Source organism: Haliotis rubra, unplaced genomic scaffold (genome assembly GCF_003918875.1).
Source record: "Haliotis rubra isolate DU_JTF1 unplaced genomic scaffold, ASM391887v1 Scf284, whole genome shotgun sequence".
NCBI classification, from domain to species: domain Eukaryota; kingdom Metazoa; phylum Mollusca; class Gastropoda; order Lepetellida; family Haliotidae; genus Haliotis; species Haliotis rubra.
The window spans coordinates 1,212,057-1,239,188 of NW_025766936.1; the positions used below are offsets into that span (position 1 = coordinate 1,212,057).

The 27,132-nt window shown below is 43.6% G+C and overlaps 1 protein-coding gene, 1 long non-coding RNA gene and 1 other non-coding gene across 3 annotated transcripts; 2 read left to right on the forward strand and 1 right to left on the reverse strand.

The window, feature by feature from the left end:
* Positions 1 to 68: 68 nt before the first annotated feature.
* LOC124281435 lies at positions 69 to 22,444 on the forward strand. The gene is made up of 4 exons (XR_006899930.1): positions 69 to 1,450; positions 1,684 to 1,688; positions 17,362 to 17,367; positions 22,434 to 22,444. It is a non-coding gene; the product is annotated as an uncharacterized LOC124281435 (long non-coding RNA).
* LOC124281433 (cerebellar degeneration-related protein 2-like) lies at positions 2,588 to 21,784 on the reverse strand. The gene is made up of 4 exons (XM_046717481.1): positions 21,591 to 21,784; positions 6,660 to 6,772; positions 5,904 to 6,052; positions 2,588 to 5,599 (listed from the first exon to the last, which is right to left on the reverse strand). Exons 1-4 carry the CDS (start codon positions 21,649 to 21,651, stop codon positions 4,600 to 4,602), a joined length of 1,323 nt encoding a protein of 440 aa, XP_046573437.1. The 5' UTR covers positions 21,652 to 21,784; the 3' UTR covers positions 2,588 to 4,599.
* Positions 22,445 to 24,545: 2,101 nt separating the features above from the next.
* On the forward strand, positions 24,546 to 24,627 carry Trnas-cga. The gene has a single exon. It is a non-coding gene; the product is annotated as a tRNA-Ser (tRNA).
* Positions 24,628 to 27,132: the final 2,505 nt, after the last annotated feature.

The following is a 27,132-nucleotide window of genomic DNA, read 5'->3' on the forward strand; positions in this document are numbered from 1 at the left end:
CTGGTATTCAATAGGACGTTCAGTCTGGTATTCAATCTGGTCTGGTATTCAATAAGACGTTCAGATTGGTATTCAATAGGACGTTCAGTCTGGTATTCAATAGGACGTTCAGTTTGGTATTCAATAGGACGTTCAGACTGGTATTCAATAAGACGTTCAGACTGGTATTCAATAAGACGTTCAGACTGGTATTCAATAGGACGTTCAGTCTGGTATTCAATAGGACGTTCAGTCTGGTATTCAACAGGGGCGTTCAGTCTGGTATTCAACAGGACGTTCAGTCTGGTATTCAATAGGACGTTCAGTCTTGTATTCAATAGGACGTTCAGTCTGGTATTCAATAGGACGTTCAGTTTGGTATTCAATAGGACGTTCAGACTGGTATTCAATAAGACGTTCAGACTGGTATTCAATAGGACGTTCAGTCTTGTATTCAATAGGACGTTCAGTCGTGTATTCAATAGGACGTTCAGTCTTGTATTCAATAGGACGTTCAGTCTGGTATTCAATAGGACGTTCAGTCTTGTATTCAATAGGACGTTCAGTCTGGTATTCAATAGGACGTTCAGACTGGTATTCAATAGGACGTTCAGACTGGTATTCAATAGGACGTTCAGACTGGTATTCAATAAGACGTTCAGTCGTGTATTCAATAGGACGTTCAGTCTGGTATTCAATAGGACGTTCAGACTGGTATTCAATAAGACGTTCAGACTGGTATTCAATAAGACGTTCAGTCTGGTATTCAATAGGACGTTCAGTCTGGTATTCAATAGGACGTTCAGATTGGTATTCAATAGGACGTTCAGTCTTGTATTCAATAAGATGTTCAGTCTTGTATTCAATAGGACGTTCAGTCTTGTATTCAATAGGACGTTCAGTCTGGTATTCAATAGGACGTTCAGTCTTGTATTCAATAGGACGTTCATCAATGATGTGTATAATAAAACGTTCAGACATTATGTTCCACGTCGTGTTCAGTACAGTTCACGTGATCACCGCACATCACCTAAAGCGGCACAATACCTTACTACAGCTGATACAGGCCTGTATGCTAAAGGTACGAGGCTGAATATACTGTACTAATGTTAACATAAACAACCACTGTATTGTATAGTTATCAAGAATGTTCGTACTATCTGTCCAAATAGGAATGGGACCAAGCACAGATTGATTTTGAGTCAATCACACAGACACCAGTTGCTTTAGATCAATATATTGATATTGTAGAGGCATACAGAAGTTAGTAAGGAGAAGATATATGGATTTACAACTTCTATATTTTCGATGAGGAGCGACGCTTCTAACACCGTCTCAAGCACGCAGTTCCTCATTGTAAACACAGAAGTTGTCCACCCCTGTACTTTATCCTTACCGAGTATGGTGGGACTGAAGTGGCCACTGTAGTCATGTTTCAATGCCAGGAGAGTGTAGGTGAAAAAGTAATGTGGTATAGGATGTTATAATGGTAATTAGTTCACGTAATATTGGTGTATTGACACATTATTAATATTCCTGATGTAACAATGAATAAAACGTTCTGTTAAACAATGTATCTGTTTTAAATGTAAGGACTGCGCCTGTGTTCAAACAGCAGATGGAATGTACTCCGTACTGGACCTGTGTACTTGTCCCCCTGGGCCCCGTTTCACAAAGCTATCGTAGCGCTACGACTGTCGTAAGTTTATGTTACAGTATAGAAGGTACGATCGTAGCGCTACGATCATCGTAACTCCCATACTTTAACATAGATTTAGGACAGTCGTAGCTACGATCATCGTAACTCCCATACTTTAACATAGATTTAGGACAGTCGTAGCTACGATCATCGTAACTCCCATACTTTAACATAGATTTAGGACAGTCGTAGCTACGATCATCGTAACTCCCATACTTTAACATAGACTTAGGACAGTCGTAGCTACGATCATCGTAACTCCCATACTTTAACATAGATTTAGGACAGTCGTAGTAGCGCCAAGATGATCGTAACTCCCATACTTTAACATAGACAGTCGTAAGCGCTACGATCGCTTTGAGGAACGGGGCCCAGGCTGGATACCAGGGACAGTTGTCTTTCGCGCCGCAGTTGGCTGATGCTATGAGTAAACGTCCGCGTCCCGGTGTCCGATATTCGGAGGTAGTTTTGAACGCTGGTCTTATAGGGACCATGAGTGACGGACGGACATGCTGAACGCTACATTCCCCGGTTTTTTAAACCCGTGAAGATCCGGGTTAGAATTGATCTTCAGTAACCCATGCTTGTCGTAAGAGGCGATTAACGGGACCGGGTGGTCAGGCTCGCTTGTGGACACAAGTCATCGTATCCTAATTGCGTAGATCGATGTTCATGCTATTGATCACTGGATTGTCTAGCCTGGACACGACTATTTACAGGCCGCCGCCATATAGCTTGAATATTGCAGAGTGCGGCGTTAAACAACCAACCAGTTTTTCAAGCGGGCGCATAACTGGGACAGAGAGAGCAACGCCGAGATAGAGAAACATGAGCCCAGGCTGGACATTGTCATAACAGGGACAGAGAGAGCACGCATCAGCGCCGAGATAGAGAAACATGAGCCCAGGCTGGACATTGTCATAATATATTTGATTTTATTTCATGAACAGTAAACCTCGATGAGGTAAATAAAGCATATAAATAAAATTCAGGAATACGGCTTGCGAACATCACTCAACATTATCACAAATAACAGCGTGGTACAAGGAAGACGTGGGTAGTATACTTATATCTTACAATGTAGTCGTCATGGAAACAATCACAAAGCTCACATGTCGGATGTCTTCTTTGATAAAATGCCAAAGAACATATGCATGTTAACATAAGTCATTAGTTTGATTAAGCACAAATATTTTGATTTTCAAGTTAGATGAAGACGAAGACCATTCGGGTGTGACCTTTGTGAATGCGATTCTCTTTGGCCTGTCTAGGGAAGTGTTGGAGTTAGTTGATAACTGTATACATACAACATTGCTATTCTGGGGCGAAATTTGCATTTAAAAATATACAATATACAATATACATTCTCATAAAGGAAGCAATCTGTGACAAAGAATCCAAACTTTTGAAAATACTATTTGAAGTATATTATCATGGTCCTGTTTTCGTGTAGGCATGTTTCATATATCACATATAGAATATTCACAATTACTACTGTACATAAGCATAACAGAATAACAAACATGGGGCATGAAGTGTGACGAAAATGTTACTTGAACCGCCAATACCACAAACCGGAACCTTACCATTGGGGACAGGATTATCTCCCTTTGAAAGCACGACGCGCGGTAAAGGGAGTGTGTATTGATTGGATTAATAGACTGGGTATTGTACTGTTACTGTTTGATAATGCAAATGAAACAACAATCAAGCTATGCGAGGTTACACTGTGATAGCACAAAGCATTAAAATAAGCTGAGCTGTGGAAACCGATCTCCGTTATGCTCTCTATCAACGAATTTGATATTGACCTGTCGCTCGTTTATAGTGACACACAGTGACGTCATTCCCGCAGCTGACACAAGCTGCTAGTGAAGGTGATACAAGAATATATATACGTAAATAGTATCAATGATCATACCAGGAGACAGACATCTCAATGTTTGGCATTTCATGGGAAGACTAGCGTCGCTTCGTACTAACGGGACTATGTGACCGTCTGTGGCAGTGAGGTAAGAGTCTGTGACTCGAGGTAAAGAATGCCTCGTCTTACGTTTTGGTAAAGAACGCTATTGCAAGGAGACATTTTACATGCGAATGAGTTGCCTCCCTTACGATGCACGAGAATTGGTTCTTCTTTGTTCTCAACACGTGCAACATGCGTAGGGTGTGACTTGCGAGTATTTGAAACAAAATGCCATCAAGGACTAAAATGGTTATGGGAAAAATGAAAAGAAACGAAACACAACACATAACGATTGGAACCGTCACAAATCTTTGTCTTTCAACTTTAGAGACAAAATCCTGGCAAGATTCCTATATAACGAAGACCTGGACGAAACACTCCGTGAGCTGCGAAACAAAGTCGGAGTATGAATTCGACTGACTTGAAAGGAAGGATGGTTGTGTTGTGTGAGGTCACACAGAGTTTGCATTGTAGTGTATAGTGGGTATTAAAATAGCAATCTCTAATAATTTGTAGATCTGGCCATGTCTCCATACTTGGCAAGTACCATTATGTGTGTTCTACCAATAAACAATTAGAGTGAACATGCATCTATATGAAGTGGCCTGTACCCTCAGCTCGTTCACTCACTCACTCACTGATCACAGAACGAACGTGCAGGATCCGCCAAGTCTCACACTGAGGAAACAGTGAAGTGAAATACCTTCACTCTGACAGTCAGGGAAACATAATGCCGTCACTCTGACCAATCCAAGAACAGGAGTGACATCATACTGCTGAGAGACCCTGACCAATCAGAAAAATTGAATACCCTCGATCCTGATTACCTCTGTCAGGTTCAATGTTAACAGCACCTTCTGGACGTCAGTGTGACCGACAGGGTACTGTGTTGACTATTATTGCAGTGTGACAGTGACGGTGGGCACTGTATAAAGGCTTCATTTCACCATCAGATCTACAAGAAAGTCTGAGTGTTCTTATCATCACTGCCGTCAGGCGAGGAGGCAGAGCTGGACCCAGGGGAAGTCTTCTCTGCTGCTTCTTCTATTCTCGATTTCCTGAGAGTTGCGAACAGTTCCTTGAACAACACCTTGTAGGGAGCCGGTTGTCCCGTGTCCTGGGTGTAATCCTTGGTGAAGGTGAGGTTGAGGAGAGTCTGGACCTCCTTATTAGCCAGCCTTTTCCGCATCCTCTCCTCAGCAGTCTCCTCTGACTCGCCTAACTGTCTCTTGGCTTTGATCACTGCCTCATATTTCTGAAATAGGTTCTTGTACTGTGTCTCCAGTTCGTCCAGAATAGACAGTCCCGAGTCATCTGCGTCTTTTTCCAGAATCTCTGTTGCATCCACAGCCACTTTGCTGATTGACTCTGAGCTACCATACAGGCTGCCTCCACCACCCAGCTTCACAGCCTTGCCAGGCGTCTTCAGCTCTGGGTGGTCGTGTTCAATTTCCTTCAGAATGTGATACTGCGATTCCACATCCTCCACACTGCGGTCACAGTTCCAGCAGAGAATCTTTGCACAACGGTCATTGGCTTCCGCCAGTTCCTCCTCCAAACTTTTCATTTGTGATACACGTTCTTCGAGCGTTGCTATTCTCCTCTCCAAGATTTGATTTTCCTGAATGACAATAGAATTTTCTAGTTCCACATCCTCCCTCTTATGCTTCTCTATAGACTTCAAACTCTTCACATGCTGGAGGGTTTCCTGTAGTCGCCGTATCTCTTGTTCATATGGGTTCATGGGCAGATTCTTTAGTTTTTCATTATAAGTCCAGGACAAGTTCTCCAGGTAGTACCCCTTCTTTGCCTCCACCGTTTCATTGAGGCTGGCTAAACTCAGGGCACGGCGAGATTCCTGCTTCTTTGTGAGTCTTTCTGCAGCTTTCATCTCGTCAATCTTCTTGAGGAGATCCTCCACCCGGAAGTCCAAAAGCTCCACAGTGTTGCTCAATCTGAAACAACACAGGTTAGAGTGAGCGAGGGATATTGTTGTGTGAAGCATTGCTCACTCACGGAGACAATACCAGAAAATGCACAAAAAGGTTAACGCATATAAATATGAGGTCAAGGTAGTGCACAAGAATAGAAACAGTGAGTGAGTGAGTGAGTGAGTTAATATTTAACGTCACATGGGCAATATCGCAGCCATATCGTGACGAAGAATAGAAACAACAAATGGACATACTACGCGACTTTGACATATCTAAGTGATATTTAAGTTATTTGCAAAAGTAATCTGTAGTTGCGGTTATCTACCTGTCAATCTTGTCCTTGTCAGACTTGGACTGGTTCAACAGTTTTTGATTGGTCTTCTCTAGCTCCTGTGATGACCTGTCCAGGTCCTCGTACACTCGCATCCGGGACTCGTTCGTCAACCGCACGGTCTCCAGCTGCTTGGCATAGAACTGTAACAGACACAGGATAAGCAAGTGAATGCTGTTTTTTCCGACGCAGTCAGAATTATTCCAACTATATCACACACGACTCCAGCCGTCACAGACTAAGCCAGTGGTTGACAGCATGAGCGATGACCGCGGAACGATGGCACACAGTCAACAAGGTGCACTGTGAGCCTCCCATCCTTACTTATTTCTACTTCGAAATCCGAGCCGAACATGGGATTCTAGCTAAAGGAAAACCAAGTTCTATAGATAGTCAACGTTTCTGTGCAGATACTAACACCGTTATCAAGCAATTGACCGAAACGTCGCATTCATTGCAATGTAGAGTTGACTATCCATAGACCTTGGTTGTCCTTCATCTGTACAACTTATAAATTGCCGCTCAAAAAGGGATTCTGGCTATATTGTTGTGTTATCGTAAATAACTAATAGGATGATTGAAAACGACAGATCATACAATAACAATTTCCAGTTATTAGTTATGATAGGCATCGGTTGTGCTTATATTTAATGAATATTGAAGAGTTGCTTTAAAATGAGTTCTCTTCATAATTTTACTAATAGCATTTAGTTTGAGTATAATACAGTAGAGGAGTGGTACACATCGGACCTGCACTTCGAGCGCCTGTTCATGGTTGGTCTGATGCAGGGCGACCACCTGTGTCTCTAACTCTCGGTTCCTCTCCAGCAACGCCTTCCCCAACTCCGCTGCCAACTGCAGATCTGGAACAGCAACAAAACCATCTTACGTCAAACTTTAGTTTCCCCTTGAGTGTATTCAGTCATACGTCGAGTCTGAACAACAGAAGCACCGGAACATATCTCCACACATAATTGGGAATAATGTGAGAACGCACGATCACAAGGTCATGGTACGTTTAAGGGACGCAACTCTGCAATGCAGTACGTTTCAGACACACAAACGTGCTGAAAACAATTTCATGAAATATTTGATATTTGAATGTAATATCTTATGTATACAATATATTGCAAATGTAAAGTGAGTGAGTGGTTGTATCCCGCGTTTATCAACGTTCCGACAATATCACGGCAGAGGATACCACCAGCGGCCTTCCCACACAATACCCTTGGCTTCCTGTAGACTGACTTAAGCCTAATATGTCTCATGCCTGAATGTCGTGGAGATGAGACAATATAATGCTGGTTTGTGACAGATGTTACAGTGGCTGGAGCTAGCTGTATTATGACACAGCGGTATGACTGGCGTGGAATAACTAACCATTTCAGCGAGTAAACAAGTCAATTGTTATACAAAACGATCAGTTACTGCCACAAAGATCCATAAATCAACTGTCTCATAACCAAGCATTTGTTCACAGCTCGTACAAATCTGGATTATGACGATCGATATCTACTCTAGAAATAACTCCCTAAAACGCCGACTTCCACGACTTCACGTTGTCAGCTTCAAAAAGTCCTCGTATGTCTAGCTCGTGCTTAGTCCTCTACAGGTATGTACACTGTACGTCCAGCTCGGGCGTAGTACTCTCCAGGTATGTACAACGTACGTCCAGCTCGTGCTTAGTCCTCTACAGGTATGTACACTGTACGTCCAGCTCGGGCGTAGTACTCTCCAGGTATGTACACTGTATGTCTCACCTGGGCGTAGTACTCTACAGCTATGTGCGCTGTACGTCTCGCCTGGGCGTAGTACTCTCTAGGTACGTACACTGTACGTCTCGCCTGGGCGTAGTACTCTACAGCTATGTGCACTATACGTCTCGCCTGGGCGTAGTGCTCTCTAGGTACGTACAATGTACGTCTCGCCTGGGCGTAGTGCTCTACAGCTATGTGCACTATACGTCTCGCCTGGGCGTAGTACTCTACAGCTATGTGCACTATACGTCTCGCCTGGGCGTAGTACTCTACAGCTATGTGCACTATACGTCTCGCCTTGGCGTAGTGCTCTCTAGGTACGTACACTATACGTCTCGCCTGGGCGTAGTGCTCTCTAGGCACGTACACTATACGTCTCGCCTGGGCGTAGTACTCTATAGCTATGTGAAGTATACGTCTCGCCTGGGCGTAGTACTCTACAGCTATGTGCAGTATACGTCTCGCCTTGGCGTAGTGCTCTCTAGGTACGTACACTGTACTTTCACCACTAGCCTACCCTGGGGTCACCCGCTCAGCTAACGCGACTTTCACAAAAAAGGAAGCTGAGCGGGTTAGGCGGCTGACTTTGTGTGCTGGCGATTAGGTGCCTGACTCTGAGGGTTTTAGTTCGAATCCCGGATGGGGCTCCACTCAAAAAAAGTACTAGAATTTGTATTTACTAAGAAAGCGTAATCCCAAATACATCATATGTTACATTTGACCACTTTCTAAATGGCACTGTGTAATCATGCAGGAAAACGTTTGAATGAGGGAAAATAGCACCCGTTCCCGGTGGAACCCTCCCAGTCAAAGAGTTTGTTCGAAACTGCGACATTTTCTCTGCAAAATTAATGTCATAATTCTGTAGTAGGTCCATACACATTTTTAAATGTCAGCTGGCAGAGTATACGTCACTTTTCTGAGAACATGACCCCACTCTGCAAGAGGTGAGGTGAGGTGAAATTGGGTTTATCGTCGTGCTTGAGAATATTTCGCTCATATGACGACGTGCATGCGTATGTATGTGTATGTGCGGCTGCTTGTACTAGCCCAGACTTAAGCTGGTTTTATAGTGCTAGCCCACTGAGATACCATGCCGCAGTGAAGCATGAATAACCCACTCAGACACATTATACTGACTCCGAGCCGACCAGTCCTTGTTGTACCCATTAATGCCGAGCGCCAGGCAGGGACCAGCAAATACCATATTTTAACGTCTTTTGGTATTACGCGGTCGGGGATCGAACCCGCGACCTTCCGCTCTTCGGGCGGCCGCTCTAACCACTACACCACAGAGGCGGTCCACTCTACAAGAAGTGCCATGCAGCACGATGGACAATTCGTGCATCAGTTAACAATGGACATATTTCCGTCTTCACCCTACGCCCGCCTTGTGATCATGTCAGGAAAGCATACATGTGAGGTTCGACTTACATATGATCGGACGTGTTGTGTTCCTGTCAATGTCTGGTGTAACAACAGGCTGTATCTGGTCACAGTTGTGTTCGAGGTGTACATTTGCACACATACATATGCATATGCATATATAGTGTGTTCGAGGCATACACATCCGGGGCTGACAGAGGGACAAACGCTGGCCTCGCCCTGCAGCAGCAGCAACAGCTACGACACAGGAGGGCGGCATCTGACACCGCGTTGTGGTATTCAGGAACGGTGAGGCAAGGATTACACTGTCCACAGAGGAGGTCACGTCATCACCGCGGTATGACTGTCGTTCATACAGAAAAACACAGCGGGCTATCGTCTGTGAAGACATGAGACCCAACTTCCATGATAACGTTGACACCAGCTACGTTATTACATCTTGACAGAAAGTACACAATACGTGAAACAGGCATGGCCTCGCTGATTGGTAAACAATAACACACCTGTATGGACAATCGGTCAACGTGAGGGAATCGCGCACCTGTCGTGGCGACAGACGGACGGGATTAATTAATTTCGAAATGCCTATGATTACAGATGGTCGATACTAGTCACTGTGACATCGACCCAGGAACCACGGACAAGGTCGGTGATACTTGTATCTGTACGTAGCATCTGTTCAGGAGCGTGATAGAAAGGCTCAATTCGGATATAACGTCTGCGCATGCGTAAAATATCACGCAGGTCGTTTTAAACGTCCACTAACTCGGTGACCGTATTGCATAAACCGTTTCACTGTTGTCATTCCGCTTAAGACGAGACGCCCAAAGATCCAGATATCTCAACATTGAAGATAACCCATATACAATGTTAATGTTGAAATGTCAATTCCAGTTTATCCAGCGTATATATATCAAACATGTTAATATGACTAAATGAACGTTGTGCATCGTGATATTAGTAATTAATGAGAGTCTGCAGTACTTCTTCTATATCACGTAGCAGCTTAATGGGGGAGAAGTGGCACATCTAGGTTTATTTGTTGTTGTTGGTGTTGTTGTTGTTGTTGTTGTCGAACAACCCGCTCAGCCATATCCCTGCTACATCACAACGACGTGAACTAGACAGTCCTGCATCACGATGATATCAATCAACCAGTTGGGCCCGCCAGACCACCTGATTTGGCTGAAACTGGGATTCAAACCAACCAGCAGCGGAACTTGTCTGGAGCTCAGATGATACAAGGAAATAATGGCGTCTTTCGTCACATGCTCGACTGCAGTGCACACTCGTGACAAGGTCGCCCTGCCAGTCAACATCATTGCTACGAAACAAGACTTTCTGTTTGTACAGGAAATGACATACATTTGGGGTGACAAAGGACAGGTTTTGTACATTATGTAGTCCCGACATATTGGTGTATTCTATCGAGTTTAATCCTCTACAAATTCTGCATTGTCACATGGCACAGGGTAATGCTGCCGGAAGTAATACCCGACCTTGTTTCAATGACACATATGCGGAAATATTTGGCCTTACTGTCTTGTTGACGTGTTTGTTTCTGATCAGACCCTTCTGTTAGACTAGCTACAGACCTATTCGTTTCCAAACATGTTGCAAGTCAGTTCCGCTGGAATAGTAACTGCCAGCGTATTTTGTACCATCGCAAGAGAACGTATCCTCAAGAATGTGCTGGTGTTGTTTAACGGGGAATTAAGAAATAGTTCAACAATATTGAGGTAGTGACTAAGAAATCAACTGGTTGATAATATGAGCAACGGTCCACACGAAGGGGTACGATGGCTGACAGTCCAGCCAAGCCACCGAACCTGTCCACCCGAACGCCTCTTCCGACCAGAGAACCTCCTCCCCACCCCCACCCCAGGTGCAACCCGTGCATTAAGCTGTGTTCTCCCACGACGTCTCCACCACTACACGTATACGGTGACGTCTCATTACTGATCTCATAGATCCACCACAGAATAATCACCCTTGAAGTTTTCCTGACAGACTAATTACCATAATCAGGAAGACGAATGACGTATGTACCACCACTCCCAGTAATACCCCGCAACGTTGAAATGAATGTGGCCAGGTCCCGGGGGGATATCAGTGCTGTGTTGGACCGTGGGAACTTCTACACAAGACATCATACAAGGTTAGCAGTTTACTATAGGTGACATGAAACCATTGTGAAATACGCCAAACTTAAACTTTAATTGTAAATACACACGCGTGTGTGTGTGCGTGCGTGCGTGCGTACATTAGCCATACAGAGAACTGTCCGAGTATAGAGTGTGGACATTAACTATAACATGTACAGATGGAGACGAAGCGAACTTGAGGCATTCAGTATCAGTTTCATCGGACAAGTACCTAACCTTTTCTATCTGATGTCTAAGTTAAGTTGATTCAAGTATGGCCGAGATATCTGTTGAGTGGAATTATCTTCGTACAGTTCGCTACGAACCCTCGCAATTGAGGTCTTACTGAAAAAAAAAAAGAGCCGTAACATCGTGCAGGATATGTACAAGCAAACAAACTGTTAAAAATACAACCACACCACAACGTTCGACCACGCACTGTTTACTCAAAGTAATTCCACTACATAGTTCTCCTGGATAGATTTTCAACATCACTCGCTTGCTATATTTACCGCACTGGTTGCTATATATAGCACATTTATGCTGTTTATAAAACATTACTTGCCATAGATATCACTGCTAGCTATATATACCACTCTGCTCACTGGGCGTACTAAATAACAATATTCGCTCCATGCAGTACACCCCGCTGTGTATACAACAGACCGACGGACAGAGCCGTGAGTCACGTCTGTCTGTATTACAGCCACGTCAGTGAATTCAGCCTCCAGCACTACACCGGTATTGCGTCACCCCGGGCGGTCGGCGGCCATGTTGGCGATGCATACTGGGTACAGTGACGTCATATAGCCGAACGTGTGTCTCATACACACTGTGTCTGTCTGCAGAGAAGGATCCGCTGATTGTGGGGTCGATTCCTGGGTGATCATATCACCATTCTCGTTAGATGGTAGTAAAAAGCCGCATTAAACCTGCTCACAAGGTCTATAGCGAAGTGACGTGACTGACTATCATGTCTATTGCATATCTTACAACAATCCTAAAACATGACACGGGGTACCTCTCATACAGTCGTAAAGAATATAGACAAAATATAGACAAAAATATTCTATGGTTAAAATATCAAAGTTTGTGACGTGTTCAAGATTAAACTCTCACTGTAAACTTGTCTGTCCAGAATTAGGATAAACTAACAACAGATGCCCAAACAACAGATGCCCAGCGTCTCAATGGTTGTGTTTGGTCGTCAGAGGACGATCATTACAACAAATACGGTAAATATCCGATTGACCAAATCCTCAGGCAAACCAGGCCAAACATACTCCAAGGAAATAGTTGCCTAGCCCTAATTATTCCTGATATTTCGCGGATACGAACGTTGGGAACAATTAAACAGCAGTTAATACATAAATCTGGAAATCAACCTATTTAAATAGTCCATTAGCCACTAAACAGGTTTATTGGACTGTGTGAAGCAGGGACGTGGAAACAGACGGAGTCTCCAGGGACCATCCATCGACACCATCGCAGTACCATGGACGTTGTATCAACAAGCACACATTTGTTCCCAGCTGAACAGAATAAAAAAATACGTCAAACTGAGAACAGGAACAGTTTACGGGCATCTCCGATAAAAGTCCTGAAGCTCCGTTTAAAGGAGTATATCACTCAAGTACTTCATACGACACTGTTTCTCTGTATTTCGGGTAACCAGTCATGGGTAAATATGAAACCGGGCCAAACAGAATATGGCTGTGTTGGTCCAACAGAAGCTGTCCTTTGACCGTATTTATATTTCCCTGCCAAATCACATACAGATCATTGTGTTGTGCTACAAATTGTCACAACATCAGAAGCACAACAATGATATACAGGCGACTGGGCCTACAGTCCACGTGGTGTTAGACCTACCCACACGGCCAATGTTATTTCCTAAAGTGTGCTGTCACACTGGCCCACTGACCTCCGGTCAGTGTCAATAGGGGTTTGATTCACTCCGACATACCAGACGCGGTGTTAGAAATGCCATTTTGAGAAATAAAGTAGTTCCATCCGTCGCGCATAGACGTAAGGTGTACACAGTCGGTATAACAAACATACCTGGAATGGTCAGATACATTGCTTCAATAGCGGTTCTGCGCTGACCAAGGTATTTTAATTACGGGGGACTGGACAAGGTCAGTACGAATGAAACAATGTGCTCCTGCTGACGTAGGAATCTGAAGTCGTCAGGTTTACGTTTTATAAATTATACTACTCAACACAGACAAAGTTGGCAGTCGTGTGCGACCAGGATCCAAAGTGTACCAGATCGTACACGTTTACCTCGTGAATCAATCAATATACCGACACTCCCAATCTAATGTACAGTACAAGTAGATTTGAACCCGTGTCTCCAGTAGATCGTAGATATAACGGATGACCAAGACGACTAGGACACGTGTTGATCGTGGTTCTAAGGGATGCCCTAGACGACTTGAACACGTGTTAATCGTGGTTCTAAGGGATGCCCCAGAGAACTGGAACACGTGTTGATCGTGGTTCTAAGGGATGCCCTAGACGACTGAAACACGTGTTGATCGTGGTTCTAAGATATGCCCTAGACGACTTGAACACGTGTTAATCGTGGTTCTAAGGGATGCCCCAGAGAACTGGAACACGTGTTGATCGTGGTTCTAAGGGATGCCCTAGACGACTGAAACACGTGTTGATCGTGGTTCTAAGATATGCCCTGGACAACGGGGACAAGTGTTGATCGGGGTTCTAAAGGATGCCCTAGACAACGAGAACACATGTTTATCGTAGTTCTAGGGGATGCCCCAGAAGACGGCAACAAGTGTTAATCGTGGTTCTAAGGGATGCCCAAGACGACTAGGACACATGTTGATCGTGGTTCTAAGGGATGCCCATGACGACTGAACGTGGTTCTAAGGGATGCCCATGACGACTAGAACACGTGTTGATCGTGGTTCTACGGGATGCCCTAGACGACTGAAAAACATGTTGATCGTGGTTCTAAGCGGATGTCCTAGACGACTGGAACACATGTTGATCGTGGTTCTAAGGGATGCCCAAGATGACTAGGACATGTGTTGATCGTGGTTCTAAGGGATGCCCTAGACGACTGGAACACGTGTTGATCGTGGTTCTAAGGGATGCCCATGACGACGGGAACAAGTGTTGATCGTGGTTCTAAGGGATGCCCATGACGACGGGAACACGTGTTGATCGTGGTTCTAAGGGATGCCCATGACGATGGGAGCACGTGTTGATCGTGGTTCTAAGGGATGCCCTAGACGACGGGAACACGTGTTGATCGTGGTTCTAAGGGATGCCCTAGACGAAGGGAACAAGTGTTGATCGTGGTTCTTAGGGATGCTCATGACGACAGGAACACGTGTTGAAAGTGGTTCTAAGGGATGCCCATGACGACGGGAACACGTGTTGATCGTGGTTCTATGGGATGCCAAAGACAACTAGAACATGTGTCGATCGTTTGTTCTTAGGGATGCCCTAGACGACTGCAACACGTGTTGATCGTGGTTCTAAGGGATGCCCATGACGAAAGGGAACATGTGTTGAACTTGGTTCCAAGGGATGCCCAAGACGACTAGGACGTGTTGATCGTGGTTCTAAGGGATGCCCAAGACGACTAGGACACGTGTTGATCGTGGTTCTAAGGGATGCCCTAGATGACGGGGACAAGTGTTGATCGTGGTTCTAAGCGATGCCTTTGACGACGGGGACAAGTGTTGATAGTGGTTGTGAGGGATGCCCTAGACGACTGAAAAACGTGTTGATCGTGGTTCTAAGGGATGCCCTAGACGACTGGAACACATGTTGATCGTGGTTCTTGGGGATGCCCTAGACGACTGGAAGACGTGTTGGTCGTGGTTCTAAGGGATGCCCAAGACGACGGGAACAAGTGTTGATCGTGGTTCTAAGGGATGCCCATGACGATGGGAACACGTGTTGATCGTGGTTCTAAGGGATGCCCATGACGACGGGAACAAGTGTTGATCGTGGTTCTAAGGGATGCCAAAGACGACTAGAACATGTGTTGATCGTTTGTTCTTGGAGATGCCCTAGACGACTGCAACAAGTGTTGATCGTGGTTCTAAGGGATGCCCCAGACGACTGGAACAAGTGTTGATCGTGGTTCTAAGGGATGCCCCAGACGACTGGAACACATGTTGATCGTGGTTCTAAGGGATGCCCTAGACGACGGGAACAAGTGTTGATCGTGGTTCTAAGGGATGCCCATGACGACGGGGACACGTGTTGATCGTGGTTCTAGGGGATGCCAAAGACGACTAGAACAAGTGTTGATCGTGGTTCTAACGGACAGCATTGACAGGTAGTTTGACGCAGTATTTTATTACTCTCAGCAACAATTGTACCAATTACCATTTACCATGTGTTTACCACTCTGTATAAGCTCGACCCCAGCCCCAAGAAATCGTTACACTTCAAACCACTGGACCTGCCCTCAAGGTACCAGCAGCAATACCACTGATCTACTCTCCTCAAGAGCGCTGTCATACCGTATATATGCTACTTGACACTCTTATCCCGTCTTCACGGTACTTACAGGTCACCCGATCTAGTCTGTATTGTACTTGTCCCATTCTTTACTTGTCGGTCTACTCACCCCCTCTGTCTACTGCTGTCGGATAAATACTACCTGCCTATCTACTGATCTCGGATAAATACTACTTGGCGTTCTACTGATTTTGGATAAATACTGCTTGCAGCTCTACTGATCTAAGTCCTACCTGCCTGCCTGCCTGCCTGCCTACGCTTATATATTACAAGAAACCACGCGATCCCGAGCACCTGTCGAATCATATACACAGTAAGTCATCCTCCATTAATGTACATCCTCAGGTACATTTCCGCGCGTCAATCTGGGCGAGTCTCGGTGATTGACGGCTGGTCAATTTCAGCCAGCATGCTATACGACCCACCGCTCGTGATCATGTTAAGTAATTTACGACGCAATCTCAGAGACACTTAGTCAACAATGGTCCTTGCGTAATAGAATACCTAGCTAAAGGACATGACATTGAAGTCAAATGGACGCCAATTATTCAATGTATCCAATCCCTGCAATCTGAAGGACATCTGAAGAGGTTTAAACTGAAACACAATTGGCAGACAGATACACATGTACGTGTCTGAAGAGAGCAAATCGCCGTACATCTATAATGAACCAGTCGTGTTATACTGCCTCTAGTAGCGGTATTGTTGCTTACCCATCTACAACAGTTTCAGTGTTAGAAATTCAACGGTTGTAACGATTCTACAGTAGTGGAAAGCATTATATGCAGACGCAGAGTTCACGATATAAGCCTGTGCGTATTAACCTAAATATATGTGCCTAGCGTGGTGCTCACAGTGCAGACTTTCTTGACATGCTAGGAACGGACAGTGTATGTATATGTTGTATATACCGGTATCGAACATTGAACACGTGTTTATCGGAGGATCGGGTAGTTTATACCTCATGAAATAAGGGACAAAATATATGTCAAGAATCGATCAGAGTACTGTATATCCACGGCGAAAGTAGGCTTTATTAGTAATATTACACTCTACGTGGGTATAGACGGTATTTCGTCCATATATGGCAGCTTCGTGATGAGTGAGTTAGTTTAATTTTACGCCGCACTCAGCAATATTCCAGCTATATGGCGGCGGTCTGTAAATAATCGAGTCTGGACCAGACACTCCAGTGATCAACAGCATGAGCATCAATCTGCGCAATTGGGAACCGATGCCATGTTTCAACCAAGTCAGCGAGCCTGACCACCCGATCCCGTTAGTCGCCTCTTACTACAAGCATGGGTTACTGAAGGTACATTCTAACCCGGGCCTTCACGGGTGCTTCGTGATGAATCGCAAACAACGACGAAGAACGAGGTTCTCAATTCGATGACGTCGTAAATTGGACATTATCTTTGATAGGGCAGTAGGTGTTCTGCAGCAGTATTCCAGCAATATGGCGACGGTCTGTAAGTAATCGAGTCTGGACCAGACAATCCACTGATCAACAGCATGAGCATCGATCTACGCAACTGGGTTACGATGACATGTATCAAAGTCAGCGAACCTGACCAACCGATCCCGATAGTCGCCCCTTACGACAAGCATGGGTTGCTGAAGACCACTTTTTAGCCGGATCATGTTCATTTCAGAGACTAGTTGTTAGTCTAATCATTGTATACAAACCTGACTAGATAGGACCTTCAATGCAGCATATCTATGTGTACACACCTGTCTATCTATGTATACACACCTGGCTCTATAGGACAGTCTATACCACGTATCTATGTGAACACACCTGGCTAGATAGGAGTCTATACCACGTATCTATGTATATACATACACCTGGCTAGATAGGAGTCTATACCACGTATCTATGTATATACATACACCTGGCTAGATAGGAGTCTATACCACGTATCTATGTATATACATACACCTGGCTAGATAGGTGTCTATACCACGTATCTGTGTATCTGGCAGTATCGGATTGTGTTAACCTTCATATTGTGTGTCTATTGACTCCGACCAAACATGACACCACTTCACCTTGTCTGTGGTGGTCATCGACACGCTGGTACATTCAAACATCAGACGTATCGAGAATAAGGAGTCTGTGTCACACGACTATTGTGTGCCCCAGATGCAGATGTAGAGCCAACAGCCAGTCTGACAAGTAGATGCACCGTGTAACTCAGCCCTCACCCCTAGAATCTCAATGGTAGTGTATAACACTCGGTGATACATCGTGATTGTTACACCCTGGCATTCCACTTGGTCTTCCTACAGATCCTGCTACAAACATACGGAAACCCACAAGCTAGGCTACAATACTTGGGCAAATCTAGATTTCTACAGTTTGGGGACGCGTGGATATTCTCTGGCTCCCTTTTGTAATATACAACATACTTCAACCAAAACTATAATTAATTCTTTTCTAATGACAATGTACGTGTACGACTGGAGTTTGAGGAGAGAGACAGAACTGTCACTGGAATCCCACCAGTGTTCTGTGTTATGTAATGCACACCACACAGATTGTAAACTGGGCTGTGTTTTTTATGACACGGGAACATGTAAAACACAGACGACCACATCCAAGACACAATTCCCTGTAATGTTGACAGGGTGGCTACACTGACTGCTGGAGGGAACACGTTCATGGCAGTTGGTGGACTGGATACTTTATTAATATTTCACGCAGAGTTGTGGACGCGGTATGGCGGGGACTTCAAAGAACAATGGCGGGCGACAAAACCTCTACACACCACGTTGGTGAACATTAAACCGCATTAGTAGCATTATATATCCGATGTCGGCAATGAAACATTCATATATACAGCCGAGTGGAACTTAAACACCACTGCCACCTAGAGAACACAAGCGCAGCTAGCTTATGTCAGCAATATGTTAAGGGAATCTATTTCACAAAGGTTTTATGTTTGTTCAAATGCTTGTAAGACTGTGGAAAGACTGAACGCCTTTTAACGTTTGCGTCAGAAAATAGTTGCGTTTGTGTGATCTTGTTTCCAATTCAGTTCACCATTGATTATCTCATGTTTCACATATCCATTCTCTTGCGATATGGTCTCTGGCTAGTGATACATAAAAATAGGATGCCAATAGAATATATACACTGGGTAATCGGGGTTTGACTCGAGACTGGTTTTATGCGTCTGCTGGGATGTTGGGATGCGACTCCCGTCTACATATGACGTCACAAGCTGGAATCTGGATCATCGAAACATTTCCTAAAGTTCTGTCGGAAATCAAAAAAAACCCAACTCTTTTTTCACATTTATATCTACAATTTATGTAGGTAATACGTGAAAGTGTGAAATATCTGTTGAACTACATAAGGCCCAACTACAGTCTCCGTAGTACTGATCTATTGTTTCCAGCAGCTATTCGTTTGTTTGTTTTTAAAATTTTGCCCGATTTTACGAGAAAACATGCTTTTTCTGGATATCCTATTACGCATCCCACAGAATGCCCAGTTTGGCCGATGTGGGTTATTTCGACATATGCTATTTGCAATTGTGTAAATTTTAGGGATACAGAGTAACGGCCTAACACGGTTGTATTTCCGACAGTGCTTAGTTTCTGTTTCTATTGCATGGGTGTGGAAATAGTAGATGGCTACTGTCAGCTGACCATCTGGTGGTCCTGGGTGGGCGCCTGCTGACCATGAAGTCAGCTGATGTAATATTGTAAAGACTTAAACTAGCACATGTAATCTGTGTGTAATTTAGCACAGCCACACACCCAGTCTCCCAGCCTTTATCCCGGACTTCATCATAGTATCAGATGATAACTGCACCTAGTCACACAGCCGCTCATTAACACGTCGGACGCCAACACACCACTACATCAGAATTAGCCAACGTCTGTTACAAGAAACAAACCTCTAAATACATTCATATGTTTCAAATAGGTATTTGGTGTGTGAACAGTGATCCATTTATTGATGAACATGATGTTTAACCAGGGTCGTGCTTAGTGACCTGCTTGACTACATACAGTATGCTGAACCAAATAAATATAAATAACCTTAATGTATCGTATTCGAGGCCGCAGCTCTTATGCTGAAATTCCATCTGCGTATTAAACATGGTAGTAATTGTGGGTTGCTGTTCGGCATCGTGGATCTATGAACATTTCACCTCGGTATCCAGGTGAGACACATTACCCTGTTCCATATAAGCAGACTGAATACGTAGCTATAGTACTCAAAACAAGTCAAGGACCCCCCGACCCCTTATTACTACTATAGTCAATGTGTTGGCATGACAAGGCTGTGTGGTGTGCTGTATTGTCTGTTGTACTGTACGCGTTGTGAGTTGTACTGTCCGCGTTGAGTGTTGTGCTGTATGCGTTGAGTGTTGTACTGTCCGCTTTGAATGTTGTACTGTCCGCATTGAATGTTGTACTGGCTATAGTGTGTTGTACTGTCCGCGTTGAATGTCGTACTGTCCACTTTGAGCGTAGCACTCTCCGCATTGTATGTTCTACTGTCCATATTGTGTTCTACTGTCCGCTTTGAGTGTTGTACTGTTCGTGTTGTATGTTGTACTGTCCGTGTTGTATGTTTTACTGTGTTGTATGTTGTACTGTCCGTGTTGTATGTTGTACTGTGTTGTATGTTGTACTGTCCGTGTTGTATGTTGTACTGTCCATGTTGTATGTTGTACTGTCCGTGTTGTATGTTGTACTGTCCGTGTTGTACTGTCCGTGTTGTACGTTGTACTGTTCGTGTTGTATGTTGTACTGTCCGTGTTGTATGTTGTACTGTGTTGTTTGTTGTACTGTGTTGTATGTAGCAATGTCCGTGTTGTATGTTGTACTGTTATATGTTGTACTGTCAGTGTTGTATGTTGTACTGTCAGTGTTGTATGTTGTACTGTCCGTGTTGTATGTTGCAATGTCCGTGTTGTATTGTTGTACTGTCAGTGTTGTATGTTGTACTGTCCGTGTTGTATGTTGTACTGTGTTGTATGTTGCAATGTCCGTGTTGTATGTTGTACTGTCCGTGTTGTATTGTTGTACTGTCCGTGTTGTATTGTTGTACTGTCCGTGTTGTATGTTGTACTGTCCGTGTTGTATGTTGTACTGTGTTGTATGTTGCAATGTCCGTGTTGTATGTTGTACTGTCCGTGTTGTATTGTTGTACTGTCCGTGTTCACTGTCAGTAGCTATAGCAACTTTATCGTGATAAACATACTGGACATAAATGACTGAGACTGCGGGCGTGGGTGTCATGGTTCTACTCCCTACATTGCGTCAACCATTCATCACTTACTGTACCAACCGCTGTGTTTATTGCCGAGTTAAGTACGTACACATGTAACAATGGCAGCAACTGCCAGGCTACGACTGACCACATAAAAGATATTTGGTTCAGGTTAATGTTAAACACCGCGAATTACCTCAAATTACAAATACTAATCGTTCGTAAAGAAACTGAACAGAGAATAAACAAATATACATTCTGACTGTACAAAACCCACCGAGAGACAACATTTTTGGCTGCGTTGAGAACATTTAGCGGTATTTGGGGAATGCACGTCGTGTAATTGGAATTTCCTTGCACAAACAGAGCTGTGAGGCTGCGGAGAACACAACAGATTTAGCTGCTGCATTAAACAACGACGGGCCGTGATGACAGCCGCCAGCTGATATTTCTGTCAGTGGTCAGTCCTCGGTCGTCAGTTTTGTTAAACGCCCTCCAATAATCAATAAGAACTGAGAACATATGTGTGGAATGGAGCAGTGTTGTGATCCGCTGACAGTATATATACACGCGTGTGTGCTGGGAGTGCGAGACGCTCGTGGATTCCCCCCGCGAGCAGCCGGTCAGTATGCCAACACCGACATATTCAACAACTCACCATTCTCGTACCACTCGTCCTCAAGTACGTCGTCCGTCTCAAAAGTCTCACAAGCCTCCATTGTGGTGTTGTAATTAGCCAGATACGGCCATGTCGACCTCTCACAATCCAACGTTCACCGAGAGCTGTCTAACTCCGAACCTCGTTCTGTCTTCGACGTGGCAGACTCAACTTCCGACTGACAGCCAAGCGAAGTCACATTACAGTCACGTGATCACAGTCGGCTCGCCCAAGGCTTGCTTGTTACGATCCGTCTCGAGCAGCGCTGAATGGGGGTTGATGTGTTTTCAACAAAATATTTTCATGTTTACTTTCCCTTTGAGGGATTGGATATTGACGCATGAGAAATGGCAATTAGCACTGTAAACACAATATATGATAGCTCCTTCAAATAGTGTTAGTCTCAAAACTACCTAATTGCAATTTAACTTATTAAAGAGTATACAAGTGATGCTATACCACATGTTACCGGGTCTGTTGATGTGCGTTTTATACTCATTCAGTGCTTCTGAGCTGTGCTACATTGGAAATAGTATTTTCTTTTTTAAGAGCATTTTGTCAGGTCTCATTCCTCGAGAGCAACATCAAATCAACAAACTAATTGTAAAATCACGGAAATAAAAACAACACGTTTCTAAAGAATTTTAATTAGGTGGTTTTTATTCCAGGTTTTGATATGAATAACACAACCATGCGAATGTTGCACAGTTAATATATCTGGTTGATTGGGATATTAGAAGATGTGAGTGATATGACAGTAAGCTACTTCATGGATGACGACGTAATAATATATGATGCGACGTTTCGGTTTATATCCTCAGCCTTATACCGTTGTCAAGCAAGACAACGGTATAAGAATCTATACCGAAACGTCGCGTCATATATAATAAAGAAGTTGTCATCCATAAAATATGTATCTTTTCTAATTAATATACCGTAACTTCAGTCTCTTATATCGTCAAGTTTTCGTGGAAAGTACGTTGTATCAGCATGCTGAGAGTCGCCTGTGTAATGTATTAGGCGGGGAGGTTATCGAATGTATTTTGATAAAGAAGATGACATCCCTAATATAAACATCGTTCATGAATGTTTATCACGTCTAAATGTTCAAAGTTTTTATGTGATATATTGTTTTCCGATTTCATTTCCCTGCCAATGAATTTCATTCACTTGATTTGGCGGAGTGGAAGGCAGTGAGCCCTACTGGACCGACACGCGTCCCCGATAACCTGCCACCAGCACACTCACCTGTGTGATGTAATGATGTAGGTATGAATACCTGGCTGATAACACCGGTATCAGAGTGGCAACCACTCGAGCTTTGTACCTGTCAACAACAGATACAACCAGACAGCTTCATCACCGTCGTAGTCGTCGTAGCTGTTTATATACTTTGCACATTATTATTATGCTTACTGGGGAAGTGTAATCCAAAATATATCATATGTTCATGTCATCATACGTTATTAGTTCACCTGATACGTTGATATGTCGGTGCCTCGTACCTTGATTCCGGGCGATGCTGGGTAACTGACTGTTTGTGTTTACAGTGTATTAGAGAAGTCGACAAGCTTCCTGTACAAACAGAAGACCACAGTAAGCCACGGGGTAGAATGAATATCTCCACACGCTTCAGGGGCTACATTAACGATATCACCCTTCACATTGTTTCAGGATATAATATCTACATACTGTGACACAATGCATACTGTGACACAATGCCTATATACTGGATTAGTGTGTACGTATTTTGGTATAGTGTTTACGGAATGGTGAGTGAGTGAGTTAAGACAATCCAGTGATCAACAGCATGAGCATCGATCTGCGCAAATGGGAACCGATGACATGTGCCAACCAAGTCAGCGAGCCTGACCACCCGCTCCCGTTAGTCGCCTCTGACGACAAGCATGGGTTACTGAAGATCAATATTCTAACCCGGACCTTCACGGGTCGTACGGAATGGGGGTATAGTGTGTACATATTGGGGTATAGCATGTACGTATTGGGGTTTAGTGTGTACGTATTGGGATATAGTGTGTACTCATTGGGGTATAGCGTGTACACATTGGGGTATAGTGTGTACGTATTGGGATTAAGTGTACGTATTGGGGTATAGTGTGTGCGTATTGGGTTTTAGTGTGTACGTATTGGATATAGTGTGTACACATTGGGGTATAGTGTGTACGTATTTGGTTTACTGTACGTATTGGGGTATAGTGTGTACGTATTGGGGTACAGAGTGTACGTATTGGGGTATAGTGTGTACGTATTGGGGTACAGAGTGTACGTATTGGGGTATAGTGTGTGCGAATTGGGTTTTAGTGTGTACGTATTGGATATAGTGTGTACACATTGGGGTATAGTGTGTACGTATTTGGTTTACTGTACGTATTGGGGTATAGTGTGTACGTATTGGGGTACAGAGTGTACGTATTGGGGTATAGTGTGTACGTATTGGGTATAGTGTGTACGTATTGGGATTTAGTGTACGTATTGGGGTAAAGTGTGTGCGTATTGGGTTTTAGTGTGTTCGTATTCGATATAGTGTGTACGTATTGGGTTTTAGTGTGTACGTATTGGGGTATAGTGTGTACGTATTGGGGTATAGTGTGTACGTATTGGGTATAGTGTGTACGTATTGGGATTGGGTGTACGTATTGGGATATAGCGTGTGCGTATCGGGTTTTAGTGTGTACGTATTGGATATAGTGTGTACACATTGGGGTATAGTGTGTACGTATTTGGTTTACTGTACGTATTGGGGTAAAGTGTGTACGTATTGGGGTTTAGTTGGAAGTACGATGGGTAAAGTGTGTAGGTACTTCTTTATGACAATCTGCATTAAATGAAATTGAAAATTTGATTAGGTGTAGCGTTTTTTATAAACTGCTGCAGCTTAATTGTCAAATATTTCGAGCTGGTGAAACCCTCAAGACGAGTGCCCCTGACGTGAGTGCTGTGATGGCCGAGTGGTTAAGGCGTTGGACTCGAAATCCAATGGGATATTCCCGCGCAGGTTCAAGTTCTGCTTACGGCGACAAAATGGTGGACATCAAATCAAAAGGAAAGTATAAGAGAGACTGCAGTATTGAATCGATGTGGGAGACATTAAAGTTATTAGCACAACTATGCTATCCAATACATTGGTGGAATATACATCTGCTGTGTGGGCATGTGTTTTGAAAAGGACCGGTTGCTACGCTGGTACAGTCCCAGATACTACCGAAGCAAGACTTCTTGCAGAAACCGATGACTTGGTGATAGGAGAACAACGTATCTCGTTTAGACTGCTTCACAGCCACACTGTTGTTCTGTCATTGGTGACGTAGAAATCGAAAAGCTGCTCATCAAAAGAGGACTGACTGACTGAGTTTGGTTTTGCGCCGCTTTTAGCAATATTCCAGCAACATCACGGCGGGGGACACCAGAAATGGGCCTCACACAATGTACCCATGTGGGGATTCGAACCCGGGTCTTCGGCGTGACGAGCCAACGCTTTAACCACTAGGCTACCCCACCGCCCCACCATCAAAAGAGGAATCACTATGGAAAGTGATATTGAACAGAGGACCCTTAAAGACACAAGCATATCTGACGGCACAATATATGTGCGGGTTGTATTTCCCCCCAGGAGTGTATACCTCATTACCATATTCTGTGGGATTCAACACCCGAGAGGGACATCGATACCTTAGGGGGATACATAACAACCAAGAGCCTGTGTGTTTCTAATGCAAGTCAGGGAACCAAATCTGAAATGAGAACCATACAGATGGACCAGAAGGAGCAAAAACTATAAAGAGGAAAAGAGAGAGAGTGAGAAGAAAAGGAAAGAAAGGCTAAGGAAGCAAATACCCGTGCAGTTCCTTATTGAGACAACATTTCTATTTGTGACACTTGGAAAGACAATAATAGCACATTATAGATAGACTTGACATGTCAGAAGATGATAAAGACATTCCACATACAACATGTGTAACACGTCAAACAGAAGATGATAAAGAGATTCCACATACAACATGTGTAACACGTCAAACAGAAGATGATAAAGAGATTCCACATACAACATGTGTAACACGTCAAACAGAAGATGATAAAGAGATTCCACATACAACATGTGTAACACGTCAAACAGAAGATGATAAAGAGATTCCACATACAACATGTGTAACACGTCAAACGGACTATTTCTTCAGGTAAACTACAGCCCAAACTACCAGCCATAGTAACACAGAACAATGACCTCAACAATAGAGAGACAGAAAACAAAACAGACCAACAGAAGGACTGACTGACTGACTGAGTTTGGTTTTACGCCGCTTTTAGCAATATTCCAGCAACATCACGGAGGGGGACACCAGAAATGGGCTTCACACAATGTACCCATGTGGGGATTCGAACCGGGGTCTTCGGCATGGCGAGCCAACACTTTAACCACTAGGCTACCCCACCGCCCCACAATCAAAAGGAAAAGGAAGCAGATAAAGTCAACGATAGAAGAGAAATATCAGGTGTATTGAAAGGCTGTATTGAAACCTCGCCTGTTTAATAATTATCTATTTCACTTAATTGTAATGGTCATTAAATGTGAGTGATCACAGTCTAGTTGCACTGAGGCTGGACTTTACTTAAAGCAGAACTATTTGAATTTGAGATCTATGAGAATAATAAATGCAAGGGTGTCATTCAAAAGCACAGTGCACGCTGGATTCAGACAGAAACACCAGTTACTTTTTGAACCTTGAAAAACTTTAACAGCAGGCTAAGTCGATAACATCACTCTTCAAGGGAGATGGTACGATAGCCAGGAGCACAGAGGGTATTTTGGATACTGCTCAACAATTTTACTCGTCCTTATTTACTGCCGAGAAATGTAATTTAGTAAAACAACAGGACCTTATTGATAATATTGAGAAAACACTTTCCGAGGAAGAAAGTAGTTCATGTGACATGGCTATTTCTCACAGTGAGCTTTCAGTGGCACTCAAAGGAATCAAACAGAATACATCACCCTGATGGGCGGACTGTTGAGTTTTATTTAAAGTTTTGGGATATTTTATGTCCCTTCTTTTCACAAGTTGTAGATGGGATACACAAATAACATACCCTTTCACGTTCCATGAAAAACAGTATAATCAGTTTGTTTTATAAAAAGAAAGGAGACAAGAGAGACATTAAGTGTTACAGACCTATTTCATTGATTAATGTAGATTCTAAACTCAGATCAAGAGTGTTATCGTTGAGATTGAGAAATGTCATGGCTTCAATTGTCTCCCCTGAACAATCTTGTTGTGTACCAGGAAGAGACATAGCCAACAACCTTCACTCTGTTCGAGATGTTATTGATGTTATTAATATTCGTAATGATGACTCTTATCTCATTAAAATTGATCAAGAGAACGCTTTTGAATGGGTTTCACACCAATATCTATTTCAAATTCTCAGGAAATTTAACTTTTGAGATTTTTTCATTTCATGCATTAAGATTGTATATACTGATATAAAGAGTTCTGTGAGGTACAATGGCCATGTCACACGTATC

Bases quoted from the DNA above. Each gene is read 5' to 3' on its own strand.
- LOC124281433 (XM_046717481.1), bottom strand. From the start codon at position 21,651: ATGGAGGCTTGTGAGACTTTTGAGACGGACGACGTACTTGAGGACGAG. The intron at 6,053-6,659 runs GTCCGATGTGTA...TGTCTGTTACAG, and splicing joins AACAGGCGCTCGAAGTGCAG to TTCTATGCCAAGCAGCTGGA. The intron at 5,600-5,903 runs GTAGATAACCGC...GTGTTGTTTCAG, and splicing joins GACAAGGACAAGATTGACAG to ATTGAGCAACACTGTGGAGC.